A 13,749-nucleotide genomic window follows, 5' to 3' on the forward strand; every position below is an offset into this window, starting at 1 on the left:
GTATTTTGACCAACATAAGACTCTGAAGGTTAATAAACTGTGTAAACGTGATTAAAATCTGCTTTCTACTTTTCAACTTTATCAAATTTCCTAAATGATGTTAAAACTTTCCCCACTTATACCTGCTTACAAGCAGGTTATTTTTTTTTGTAAATCCAACATTATGTATGAAGTTACATTTTAATTGACTGTAAATTACAAACTGTCTATGATTATGTTTGCATTTTATTATAACTTATCCGTCAGCAGGATAAAGTCTTGCCTGCATTGATCTCTCTAGTCCAGCAGATGTCGCTATTAAACAACCCACCAGTCGGCACGAGCTCCATTAAACGTGGTTATTCCTTTGAGTCTGTCAGAAAATGACCCATTCCTGCAGATTTTACTAGCCAGCAGTAGATAGAAGTACTTCTGTGTATTTTTTACTGTAAAACAGCCTGACCAGATATGAACTGATTGTATTTTTCCCAGCATGCCCTGCTTCCAGGATGCACGCGGACGACGTATTTCCGCTGTCTGGTCCTCCTTCACGCAGAAAGTCAGCAGAATCTGATCGATCAGTCTGGAGAGAAGATGCCTTTCATTGATCTGCAGAGCAACCTTCCCGCCCCCAACTTCTCCGATGACTTCCTAAAGAAGTTGTGCGCGTGCGCCGCGGCTGCGCTGGACAAGCCGCAGGAGGTCAGTGATACTAAAGTTGTCTCACGTGCGCCTCAATGTCAGCACCTACACGTCTCCATGGAGAGGTTTCTGATAGTTTCACATCTCTACGTGTCAGAAGCGTCTGGGTTCGGATCAGCTGACCGGTCCGGATCGCGCGACCTTCACGCGCCGGTGGTTGCTACGTCATGTGTGTTTGATCAAACCTTCCATGTCTGGTGTTTTACGGAGTCCGTAGCAGTGATTTAATGATAAATATTTGTGTTTCTGGTCACCAGAAGCAACACAGAGCGTGAAGAAGTTTACTCTTTAACTTTGCGCCCCTAAAATAACCAAACTTCTCTGACCTGTGGTGCTGATTGAGTCGAAACAAATAAACCAAGAAACACACGGATGAGAATAACATGTATCTGAAGCAGACAGATAAAATTTGACCTCTGATTTCTTCCTGTCTGAAACAAGGCCAGCTCTCCCGTTTCATGTGGTTGCTATAAAATATCCAGATTTTCATGGTAAAACTGAAGCAAACAAGATCATGAATGATGTTTTTCTAATTGGAATGACGGAAATCTGCAGTAAACCTGATTTGCTGTAATCCTCCTTATCTCAGAAACATAACGTCTGAGCTGTAACACAAATACAGCCTGTTAATGAGTTACAGGAGGACTCAACCGTTCAACTCCACAAACACAGTCCTGGATCAGACTTTCTCATGCACATGACCCTGCAGGGTCCATGGAGACATTCCAGAGGCCCGTACTAGGAAGTTGGAGTCTCTGTTACTATGGTAACTTCAGAGTTAACCCTGGGTTTTCCAGACAACGATGCTAGTTCACTTCTCACCCGAGTAAATCATCATGGTACCTCATGATGAACAGCTAACCAGCTCTGAAGCAGTTTATGTTCTAGATAAGAGATCAGTGAGTTTAAAAGCTAGCCTGGAAACCCAGGCTCTCTCGCTGTACCAGCGTAGAGTATATAGAATATAAAGAGCACTCCAGTCTAGCTTGCCAGGCTATCATTCCAGCATCATCCTCAGTATAATTCCCAGCATCATTCCAGATTCAGCCCCAGTAATAATCCCAGCATCATTACCATCGTCATTGCAAATCTCTGATCAGTTTTGAATTGTTTAAAATAAATAAATGTGTTTTGGTCTGGAGAAAAACTCATCCAGCACAGATGGTGTAAAGCAGCTCAGTGATGAACTGGTGATGTCAAACCACCTGGATCCTCACTGGAATAATAGTTATTATAACTTTGCAAAACAGATTCTGAATTATGCCAGAACTCAACGGGATCTCTTTCTGAAACAGCCTCTGATCAGAAATGATCAGGAATCAGATCAGTTGATTTTCTGATGACCTCACAGTGGAGTTTGAATTATTATTTAAAAACATCAGATCAGTGATGATCAGTTCTCACCTGTCTGTCACAGGTGTCTTTTCTAAGTTTAGAAGCAGTTTAAATCACAAGTGTTTCTTTTATTATAAAAAGTTTGTATACAGAGTAATTATGTTGATCAAATAAGGAATATGGCTGCTGAAATCACTGGGACGCCTGCAGAAATCCTGCAGTTCCTCCGTTCAGCCACTACGGTGTGTGTCTACGCAGGGTTGAACGACACCCCTGGTGTCATTCACCCAGAAGTGTCATTCCATCCTAATTGCGAACAGGACGGACCTTTTTAAGTCTTGAAGATTGCTGTGAAGTTGACGTAACTACTGGAGCATTAACGCAGAGAAACACACACGGTCTGCTGCACCGCTGCAGGGTGACGTCAGAGCCGCTCTGTCCCTCTTTTAGAGATCTGGAGCTTCATCACAAACTATCTGATTAAATATTATTTAATACGTTTGAAACAATATGATAAATATTTTATCTGCAGTGACTGATTTCAACTAATGATCTCGGTAGAACATGAACATAATACAGTCGTGAAATAGGGAAGGATCGGGAGACTTGTTTTCCTTTCTCCCTTTTCTACTCAGCTTATGGTTCAACTGACGACCTAAATTAACCCGAAAAAGTAAAATAACTGCAGATCAGATACATTCATTAGTAACCACGGGGCGCTGTTTGACATAGTCTTTCCAGATATTTTCTGCTTTCTGTTTTGTCCGTTTGTCGCTAACATTTCTGTTGCCACGGTTACCAACTGGTTTTTGAGCCAGCACAATGATGTAGAAATATTGGGCTATTTGACAGAACTTTTTTTTAACTGGTGTCCATTATCAGTTTTTAATGGACACCCTGCAACAAATCAGAATAGAGTATTCACCCAGTCCATGGTATAAACAGGGTTAAGTCCGATGCCCTGATGAATCTGACATGGTGTCTTTATGTTTCTCTTTCAGAGGATGAACGTGGTGGTGCACCCCGGACTGCCTATAATGATCGCAGGTTCCTGCTCTCCGGGTGTGGTGCTGTCGGTATCGGCCATCTCGGTCACCGACACCGCAGACAAGAACAAGCAGCACAGCGCCAAGATCTTTGAGTTTCTGACACGAGAACTGAATCTGACTGAAGACAGGTAATTTCTGTTGTAACAATGTTTAACACAAACCCAAATCCAGATTATTTTATCTTATTAAATGAGCTTTTCCACAACAACCAGTCATCATGTAAAACAGAGTAACAGACTTCTATAATAATCTCCGTCTCAGCTTCATTCTGATGATACGGGCTGGATTTAACTGTTTTTAAAATCCTAAAGGGAAAAGTTAATTTTCTCATAATTATTTACTACAATATTGATCTTAAGCATAGCAGTCTGACTTGTATTTCTAGCATAAATTCTCTTTACTTATAAATTTGTTCATAAAACATGTTTACAACAATCCAGCAGCATGAAGGAAACAATGTTATCATAAAACCAGAATTAACCAGTGTGAAGAAGTGGAACTTTAGCAAAGACTGGAAACCAGTCAGTGTGTAGGCAGTTCTGATCCGAACAGGAAGACTGAGTTCCCTGGATAAGCTGCATCCAAGACTGGAAGATAAAACCCTTCTGGATCTGAGTCCTGAAGATAGGACAGCTGACACAAATGTCATTGTGCTGAAGCTGACGGCTTTGTTACATGCATTTAATTTGATTCAGATGTGTTGAAGCAGGAATACAATGAAAACCTGCTGGATTGCGGCCCTTGTAGAACCAAATCTAGAAGAAATAACAGAGCACTCCATTTCTGGAAGAAGCTGAGATCCTTCAGTGCTTCATATTTTCTATCCGTATGGTGAAGAGTTCAGTCTGCTCTGCAGAACCAGAACTGAGGCTTGAAGACTGAACACAGTGGTCCCGAAGTTCTGGTTCTCATCTGCATCCTGGCGTTGATTGTTCAGAGTGGAACGCTGCACAAGCAGCTGGACATGAGAGGATTGTCCACATCCTCTACGGCAGCGACTCTGCTTGTTTTCTTTCGTTTACTGTTAATAATTTATAATAACTCAAATAATTATTCTCCAGTAATTTTACAACAGCGATTGATATCAGTAAAGTTATTGCTTCTGGGCCACATGAACAAGGTTCAGTCATGTCATTTACTAGCTTTGGTTTGAGTGTTACTACTGTGATTTCTGCTCATATTCAGCTGAGTGAATGTCATTATCATTGACAGGATTGTTATCCAGTTCCACGCGCTGCAACCTCACCAAGTCGGGAAGAAGGGAACGGTCATGAGCTTCTTATGAAGAACACGTCACCCACCCTCTGATTACAAACTAGAATCCTTATTTTTGTGATCTTCCTGTATTCGTAGGTCCAAACATTAAATCAGCTGAAAATGATTTTGATCAATGATTTTTATTGACGAAAACAAACATAAAAACCCAACATTCCTCTTCTATCGGCTGTTATTCTCCATCTGCCCTGAAGTGCAGTCAGTGACCAGCAGGTGGCATCATCCTCTCAAGTATACAGAGTCCAGTGCGACCCTGGAAGTCATGAAAGTCTGAGTATCCTCGTGGAACTTGGAGCAAGGAAATCCTGGATTTTAGTCCATAAACCACACTTTGTCTTTCTCATGCTGAGGGCAGCGTCCTCCTCAGTCTCTCCAACTTGATGGAGACATGAAGGTGTTGATCTCAGATCTGATTTAATGCAGAAATATTGCTTGATGACGATGTGTTACGCGATGATGTAATGATTTGCTGCTATAGTCCGGACCAGAAGGGATCAACACGGAGTCCTGGTGCTGCTCGTTGTCTTTACCGGCTGGACTGAAGTTCTTCTCGAAATACCTGGAACATGCTACCATGACATTTATTCCTCGCTACCCTCATCTCTTTATTGACTGCATGTGATTAAGAAAAATGACCAGATGTTAATTTTAAACACTAAACACGGAGTTAAAATGCTGAACTAATACATCTAAACGTGTTTGGTAGATAATACAGAATAGTGCTTTTGGTTCTAGATATTTTAGTGACGGTGTTAATATCTCACATATTAAAGATGTTTATGTTTGACTAAGGCGGATTTCAAATGAACAATAAAAGATGAAAATGTTGTCTAGACTCCTGTCTCGTTCTTGGAGGGGAGGTAAAGTAAAATGGTTTATAAGGAGGAACAGAAAGACAGAACTGGGGAATCCAAACAGACCAGTCTGCCCTGAATGCAACACGACGCAACCTACATATAAATAATAATAATATACATATTTATAATAAATAATATGACGGGTGACTTTCAAAGAGTGATCATGAATAAAAACATGAAATTTTTCAAATTCAGCTTGCAAAATAAAATAATTCATGCCAACTTCTCACCTGCTGAGCAGCTTCATGAGAAAAGATTTAGGATTAAATATCCTGAATATTACGGTGTAGGACTGCTCTTCCCTGCAGTCTGAGGCTGAACCAGGTCCTGGTGAAAGACTCGTCCTTCATTAGTCCAGATCCAACTTTACCAACACTACCAGTAAGATTTCTGCACCCAATCAATGTAGAAAAAAGTTTGTTCTCTTCTCCACTTGGTGGTAAAACTTCTCAAAGTGGGAAGACTCCCTAGCATGGAGGAGTTTCTGGTGAAGGTAGAAACACCAAAAACTTCATTAATAACTCATGAGAAAAAAATGTAATGAAACTCACGTAATGAATTAATTTCTCAGAGTTTTCAGGTAGACTTATGGAAACTGAGCTTTAAGTATTGAACCTATAAAATAATGATTCCTGCTCAGCATTCAGCAGCATAATGGAGACAGCTTTACTGGGATCAATAACATGTTCTGGACCATTTTACTGTCAGACTCCTGCTGTAGATAACACCTCAAACCATCTATGTCCAGGTGTCAAAATTTATTCAAGATTTACTTCATTAATTTCAGTTCGTTTATTTTATACAGCATCAGTTCAAAGTCCAAATTCATCATAGTCCAATTAAATCTTAATATACATGATCCACATTAGTTCAGTCTATAACTGTGTTCATAAACCAGTTAAAATGATGAACAAGGTAGTGAGAAAAACTCTTCCAGAACCAGAACCAGTCAGGAAAACCTCCACCAGGACCAGAACCAGTCAGAACAACCTCCACCGGGACCAGAACCAGTCAGGACAACCTCCACCAGGACCAGAACCAGTCAGGACAACCTCCACCAGGACCAGAACCAGTCAGGAAAACCTCCACCGGGACCAGAACCAGTCAGGACAACCTCCACCAGGACCAGAACCAGTCAGGAAAACCTCCACCGGGACCAGAACCAGTCAGGACAACCTCCACCAGGACCAGAACCAGTCAGGACAACCTCCACCGGGACCAGAACCAGTCAGGAAAACCTCCACCGGGACCAGAACCAGTCAGGAAAACCTCCACCGGGACCAGAACCAGTCAGGACAACCTCCACCAGGACCAGAACCAGTCAGGACAACCTCCACCAGGACCAGAACCAGTCAGGACAACCTCCACCAGGACAGAACCAGTCAGGACAACCTCCACCAGGACCAGAACCAGTCAGGAAAACTTCCACCAGGACCAGAACCAGTTAGGAAAACTTCCACCAGGACCAGAACCAGTTAGGAGAACCTTGACTGTAGTCATAGTCAGTCATACACAAGCTGAAAGTTCTGCAGGATGATACTACACACTATAATAAATAAACATGGAGTTTACTTGATCAACATTAAAACCAAATAATTAATTATTAAAATGGGAATAAATGATAAGTTTGTTTTAGTTGAGAATTTACAACATGAATATGAAATCTGTTTAACTGAGCAACATCTCGGCCAACATTCAACATCTTTCCGTCGGTACATCTGTCTGGGAAATGTTGGGATGAGCAGAGATTATGTCTGCATTCACACCAGACCTTCACCTGCTTTGTTTGCTCTGAAAATGGTTTTGTCAGCTATAAATGGTGTTTTGTTCTAAAAGCTGCTTCATTTGTCTGATAGATGTTTAATTTACCAGAAAGCTGCTTCATTTGCTCTGAAAAGTTGTTTTGTTTGCTCTAAAAGCTGCTTCATTTAGTCTGAAAATGCTTCATTTGCTCTAAAAACTACTTTGTTTTAATACTTGTTTAATTTGCTCTGAAAGTTGCTTCATTTGTTCTAAAAGTTGCTTTGTTTCATCAAAAGGTTGCTTCATTTGCATTGATAGCTGCTTCGTTTGCTCGAAAATGTGCTTTGTTTCTTCTTAAAGCAACTTTGATCTGAAAGTTGCTTTGTTTGCTATGAAAGTTGCTTTTTTCACCAAAAGGTTGCTTCGTTTGCTTTGAAAGATGCTTCATTTGGAGAACTGTAAATACATAAACAAACTGATTTGGGTCAAACAAGCAAACTCCAGTCCAACTACAAACACAACCAAAACATACATGTGCAGGGCAACAGGAGGGACAAATGTCTTGCTCTCAAACACAGAAGAACTCAGTGGAGATTTTTGAGAGAAATCTGATTAACTGCAGACCGTCAGGACCTGATGCAGCTTCATGTTTTACTCTGATGTGGAAACAGAATTTTTCCTGCAGTCATAAATTAACCTTTTGTTTTGTTGTCTCTTTGGTAATTCTTGATGCAGCGCTGCTTCCAGAAAATAAAGTAATAGATGAGTGAAAGGGTCAGGTTCAAGTAAGTGTGGTGAGAACACAAACTCAGATCTGGAGGACACTGTAGTTTCTAATCTCACAGAATCTTGCAGACTGTCGTGGTGTGAAGGAAACATTAAGTCATGTTTAAGCTTTACAAAGGAGGCAGACAGACACGTTCATCCATCTCCTTGCAGATCCATTGCCTGATGCAGCAAATGGAGCAAAACCAGCGTAAATTATGGGGCTGATGTTGAGCAGGACAGCTAACAAGTCATCAGCGAAAGAAGAAGACAACGAAGACAAGGACAACTGCAGAGAATGTAAAACTATAAATGTGGGAATTAAACTAACAAACAGCACAACTGGATTAGAAAGTATCATATGTTCATAAACAGCAGCGTCAGGGTTTATATTTAAATTCTATCATTTAATTGAATTCTAATTTAATAGAATTTAGCAGTTGGTTTTATTCTCAAGTTTTCTTCTTTTGTTTCATATAAAAATTATATTTGATTTTACTTTAAAATCATTTATTGTTTTTTATATATTCAGACGTACATGATCAATTCATTCAGATGATCTGATCAGCTGATAGGCTGTTACATAAAAAACAAAGAATGGACTTAGTTTTCCACATTTTCCACATTTTGGTTTGATACAGTTGCAACTACTGCATGTTATCTGATAATGTACCCAGTTTTACTGTCTGGTTAGCTCCGTTTATTGTTGATAACTATTAAAAACTAATTAATTAATAAGCTGTCACACAAACAGCAAAAGTCCTGAAGGAATTAAGTTTGTTTAAAAAGAGGAATCAGATCTCATTACAGGGGCACAGTAGCAGCTGATTCCAGCTTTAGTCTGCAGTGGTTACCAGTTAACCCAGGATGGGTTTTATTTTCCGTTTCAATCCCAGTTCACACACTTACTCTTCCACTGCGTCTGCCAGTCAGCCCATTAGTTCTCAACCTGTCACACAGCTGTGGTGGTGTTAGGTTCTCTCTCTCGCGCTCACACACACACACACACACACACACACACACACACACACACACACACACGTATGCCAGACATCACATAGACCTTCAAACTCTCTTATTATCCACATGTTTGTTAGTGGTTGGAGGTGTGTGTGACAGGCTTATGGCCACATGCGCGTGTGTGTGTTTTTACGTTTTACCAGATTTTATGCGTGTTTCCAGACCCACTGATCAAAAGCATGCAGTGGTGAAACGGTCAGCTAGGTGGTCTCAGACCCAGGTGGTCTACGGGTGTGTATCAGAGGAGTTTTATGAGTTACCAGTGTTGTTGGATAATGTGTGTCTCTTTACATCAGCTATGCTGCATGTTGAAGACCTCTGAATGTTGCACAGTGAGGACAGTTCCCCAATCTCCTTAGACCCGATATAGGACTCTGGACCTCCTTCATCATTAAGACGTTGAGTGGACAGAATGTAGGACAGACTGTCTTCGAGAGGAGGTATAAGTACTCAGAGCTGGCTGCTACATGTTCATGCTAGGTGGTTGCAAAGTTTGCAGGAACGTCAGCGTTGAGGATCAGATGTACCATCCTGACGAGAGTCATCAGAGACATCACCACCAGATGTTTCTAGCTCTGGTCCTGTAGGAAGGATGAAACGTTAAGAAGCAGGGATGCAAAGACTGACTGGGTTCGTTCGTCACTTTTACACAAATAACAGCTGAATTACATCAAAATCCCTTTTCACTAATTAACCTGCTTATTCATAAAGGTGAGAAAATGGAACTATGATTTTTTTTTTGTTACCAGAGGCTGCACCAGGCGGTTGCTATAGCAACACCAACAATTGGTTCAGCAACTAATTTGCAACCTAAACGATGCAATGAAAAGTACGGAAATAGAAACTTGCTGGGCGTGGTAATTTGAATTATAGTTTTGGACATTTATTGTTGTTAAGTGAAAAATTAATCTAAGATATGCTAGAAGTTAACCTGTAAACACTGAGTCGCTAGTGGGGCAGGAATGTCACTAAGAGACATCCCTGTTGCTGCTCCACCACCCAACAAGATGTTGTGGACAGGCCAGCGTGGTACAGGACGGGTCAGTAAGGGACGGGTTGGTATAGGTACGCATGTTTTGCCAGATAATCTAGTCTGAGGCTTCCTACTTTTTTGGGGGTTTTTCTGTTCGGATCACAGTCTTACTGAAAGGAACCTAAAGGTTAGAGCTTGATACACTGCAATGTACTGATTGATTGACTCTGCAGTAAGAGCAAAGCAGGAACAGATCCATGTTTAACAACAGTGGATTTATTGTTATTTAAAGCCAACGAAGAGAAGAAGAGGACAACCTGCTGATATCCGCCGTCCTCGTTTGTTTCTGTCTTGTGGTCTTAGTTAGAAAGAAGATGCCACTGGAATGTCACACTTCTGTAGCAGATGCATCTACTGCTATCTGGCTGTTATGCTGCCTACCATGTAGGGCTGTAACTGACTGGAGATCAGGCTTCACCAAACCAATATTTCCCCAGCTGAGCCAGACTCATTGATGGAAATTGCTGTGGTGTTCTTTTGTGGCCTGTTGTTGTTAGGGTATACAGCCCCTACAACCCACCTGTGCTGGGTACATCACCTCCCAACTTCTTGGAATTATCTGCTTTCAATGATAGGTTGCAGTTTTGGAAGATCTGCTGTCATTTGCTTCATTGACTGCATCCTCCTATGCATTTGATGATAGCAAGTGCTGAATCAGAGAACCAAGTCAGGTCACAAGGTGGTTGTTGTGATTTTGAATGAAAAGATTAGCTGTTGGCTTATGTCCATGTGTTTCCCAGGCTGTGTCTGAGGAAACACGTGGAAGAAAATGGCAAGATAAATTTTATTATTATTAAATTTTATCATTTTTTTATTATTTTTTTTATATTATTTATAAATTTTATTATTATTATTATGTTGTCAGGTCGGGTGCAATGTGAGTTGGGCGGCAGCAAGAGGCGGGGACCCTGGCGGTCCGATCCCTGCAGAAGCTGGCTCTAGGGACATAGAATGTCACCGCTCTGGTGGGGAAGGAGCCAGAGCTTGTGCGTGAGGGTGAGCTGTTCCGACGATATAGTTGGACTCACCTTGAGGCATGGCTTGGGCTCTGGAACCAGTACCCTTGAGAGGGGCTGGACCTTCTTCCACTCTGGAGTTGCTCATGGTGAGAGGCGCCGAGCAGGTGTGGGCATTCTCATCAGCCTCCAGCTTGGTGTCTGCACATTGGCGTTTACCCCGGTGGATGAAAGGGAAGTTTCCCTCCGTCTTCGGGTGGGGGGACGGGTTCTGACTGTTGTCTGCGCTTATGCACCAAACAACAGTTCAAAGTACCCACCCTTTCTGGAGTCCTTGGAGGGAGTGTTGGAGGGTGCTCCTTCTGGGGACTCCATTGTTCTGCGGGGACTTCTGTGCTCATCATGGATTGTCCATAACGAACACCATGTTCCACCATAAGAGTGTCCAATGTACACCAGACATCAGCACTCCCTGGGCCGCAGTTTGATGATCGATTTTGTAGTCGCATCATCGGACCTGCAGCCACATGCCTTGGACACTCGGGTGAAGAGGGAGGCGGAGCTGTCAAATGATCACCACCTGGTGGTGAGTTGGCTCAGATGGTGGGGGAGGAAACCGGTCAGATCTGGCAGGCCCAAACATGTTGTGAGGGTCTGCTGGGAACATTTGCCCTCATCATCTTCAACTCCCACCTTCAGCAGAGCTTCAACCATGTCCCGAGTGAGCCCAATGGGCTGTGTTCCATGCCTCTATTGTTGAGGCGGCCAGCCAGAGCTGTGGCCATAAGGTCAATGGTGCCTGTCATGGCGGTAATCCCAGAACTCATTGGTGGACACCAGCAGATAGGGATGCTGTCAAGCTGAAGAAGGAGTCCCATCAGGCCTTCTTGGCCTGTGGGACCCTGGAGGCAGCCATTAAGTACCAACAGGCTAAGCGCCATGCAGCTTTGGCTGTCGCCAAGGCAAAAACTCAGGTGTGGGAGGAGCTCGGCGAGGCAATGGAGAAAGACTTCCAGATGGCTTCGAGGCAATTCTGGTCCACCATCGACTCAGTAAGGGGAAGCAGTGCTCCATCAATACTGTATACAGTGGAGATGGGGAGCTGCTGACCTCGAGTTGGGACGTTGTGGATCATTGGAAAGAATACTTTGAAGACCTCCTCAGTCCTACCAACACGTTTTCCGATGAGGAAGCAGAGCTGGAGGACTCAGGGGTGGACTCTCCTATCTCTGGGGCCGAAGTCACTGAGGTTGTTAAAAAGCTCCTTGGCGGCAAGGTCCCGGGGGTGTGGATGAGACCTGTATTCCAGTTACAGGGGAATCACACTCCTCAGCCTCTCTGGTAAGATCTATTCAGGCATCCCGGAGAGGAGGGTTCGTCAGATAGTCAAATCTCGGATTGAGGAGGAGCAGTGTGGTTTTTGTCCTGGCCGCGGAACAGTGGACCAGCTCTATAACCTCTTTGGGGTCCTGGAAGGGGCATGGGAGTTTGCCCAACCAGTCTAGATGTGCTTTGTGGACCTGGAGAAGGCGCTCAACCGTGTCCCCCTTTCAGAGCTTGGTCCACATCGCCGGTAGTAAGAGGGATTCGTTTCCAGTGAGGGTTGGACTCAACCAAGGCTGCCCTTTATCGCAGATTCTGTTCATAACTTATATGGACAGAATTTCTAGGTACACCCGAGGTGTTGAGGGGATCTGGCTTGGTGGTCTCAGGATTGGGTCTGCTGGCTTCAACTGGCCATAATCTCCAACTCTCGTTTGAACGATTTGCGGCCAAGTGTGAAGTGGCTGGGATGAGAATCAGCACCTCCAAATCTGAGACCATGGTCCTGAGCTGGAATAGGGTGGATTACCCTCTCCGGGTCGGGAGTCAGGTGCTGCCTCAAGTGGAGGAGTTTAAATATCTAATATTCACTATTGAGGGAAGGATGAAGCGTGAGATCGACAGACGGATCAGTGCAGCGTCTGCAGTAATGCGGACTCTGCGCTGGTCTGTCGTGGTGAAGAAGGAGCTGAACCAGAAGGCGAAGCTCTCGATTTACCAGTCGATCTACGTTCCTACCCCCACCTACGGTCATGAACTGTGGGTTGTGACCGAAAGAACGAGATCTTGTATACAGGCGGCTGAAATGAGTTTCCTCCACAGGGTGGCCGGGCTCTCCCTTAGAGATAGGGTGAGGAGCTCAGTCATCCGGGAGGGGCTCAGAGTAGAGCCGCTGCTCCTCCGCATCGAGGGGAACTAGTTGAGGTGGCTCGGGCATCTGGTAATGCTGGGTGGACACTGTGCGATTTCAAGGGGATTTCACCACGATTTTGCTGTCGCAGACCACGTGGAAACATCGTAGCGTCGGGATGTCCGGTTGGGAGGTTGGGAGGTCGTGAGGCGTACAGTGTTAGAACACTCAGGAGGAAGGATTAATTGCTACGTTCTAACTATGATGCTGCGACCTCCCGATCAAACTTCTGGCATGTCAGGAATTTTCGCCGTTGCTCGTACAGTGTGAGTGGTGTTACGTCACGATTCTACATTCACACCTGTGCAGAAGACACCCGTGGAGCTTTAAACAATGACAGGCAACCCCAACTTCAGATATGTGCGGTGGACACAGCTGCTAGAAGAGAGATTAGTACAGCTATGGAGAGAACACGAGGTTTTCTTTTGTTTTTCGTTTCAGCGCACAAGACCGCGCACACAACTGCAACAACTTGCTGCATGCTCGCCATCTTATTGTCAGGCACGCTGTGGTTGTCATAGGAACTAAGAACATTTGTTTTTCATTGTTCACACTCGAGCACACACCGACTGACGTCGACGAGTAGTCGTGGTTGTCAATAATCGTGGCTGACAGGAGTCGTACAGTATGAGTACACATGTCGTAGGGTCAAATAGAGTATGAGGGACAAACCCGGTCGTGCAGTGGGAGCATTTCCCTGACAGTCAGATTTCTAAAATCGCACAGTGTCCGCCTGGCATTAGGATGCCTCCTGGACGCCTCCCTGGTGAGGTGTTCCAAGCACGTCCCTCTGGGAGGAGAC

At 43.7% G+C, this 13,749-nt stretch overlaps 1 protein-coding gene across 1 annotated transcript; it reads left to right on the top strand.

Annotated features, from left to right (window-relative positions):
• The first annotated feature begins 508 nt into the window (after window positions 1–508).
• Window positions 509–5,143, top strand: ddt (D-dopachrome tautomerase). Its single transcript, XM_079264687.1, has 3 exons — window positions 509–681; window positions 3,018–3,193; window positions 4,278–5,143. Exons 1-3 carry the CDS (start codon window positions 574–576, stop codon window positions 4,348–4,350), a joined length of 357 nt encoding a protein of 118 aa, XP_079120813.1. The 5' UTR covers window positions 509–573; the 3' UTR covers window positions 4,351–5,143.
• Window positions 5,144–13,749: the final 8,606 nt, after the last annotated feature.

This window comes from Telmatherina bonti, assembly GCF_933228915.1.
Source record: "Telmatherina bonti genome assembly, chromosome: 3".
NCBI lineage: Eukaryota > Metazoa > Chordata > Actinopteri > Atheriniformes > Telmatherinidae > Telmatherina > Telmatherina bonti.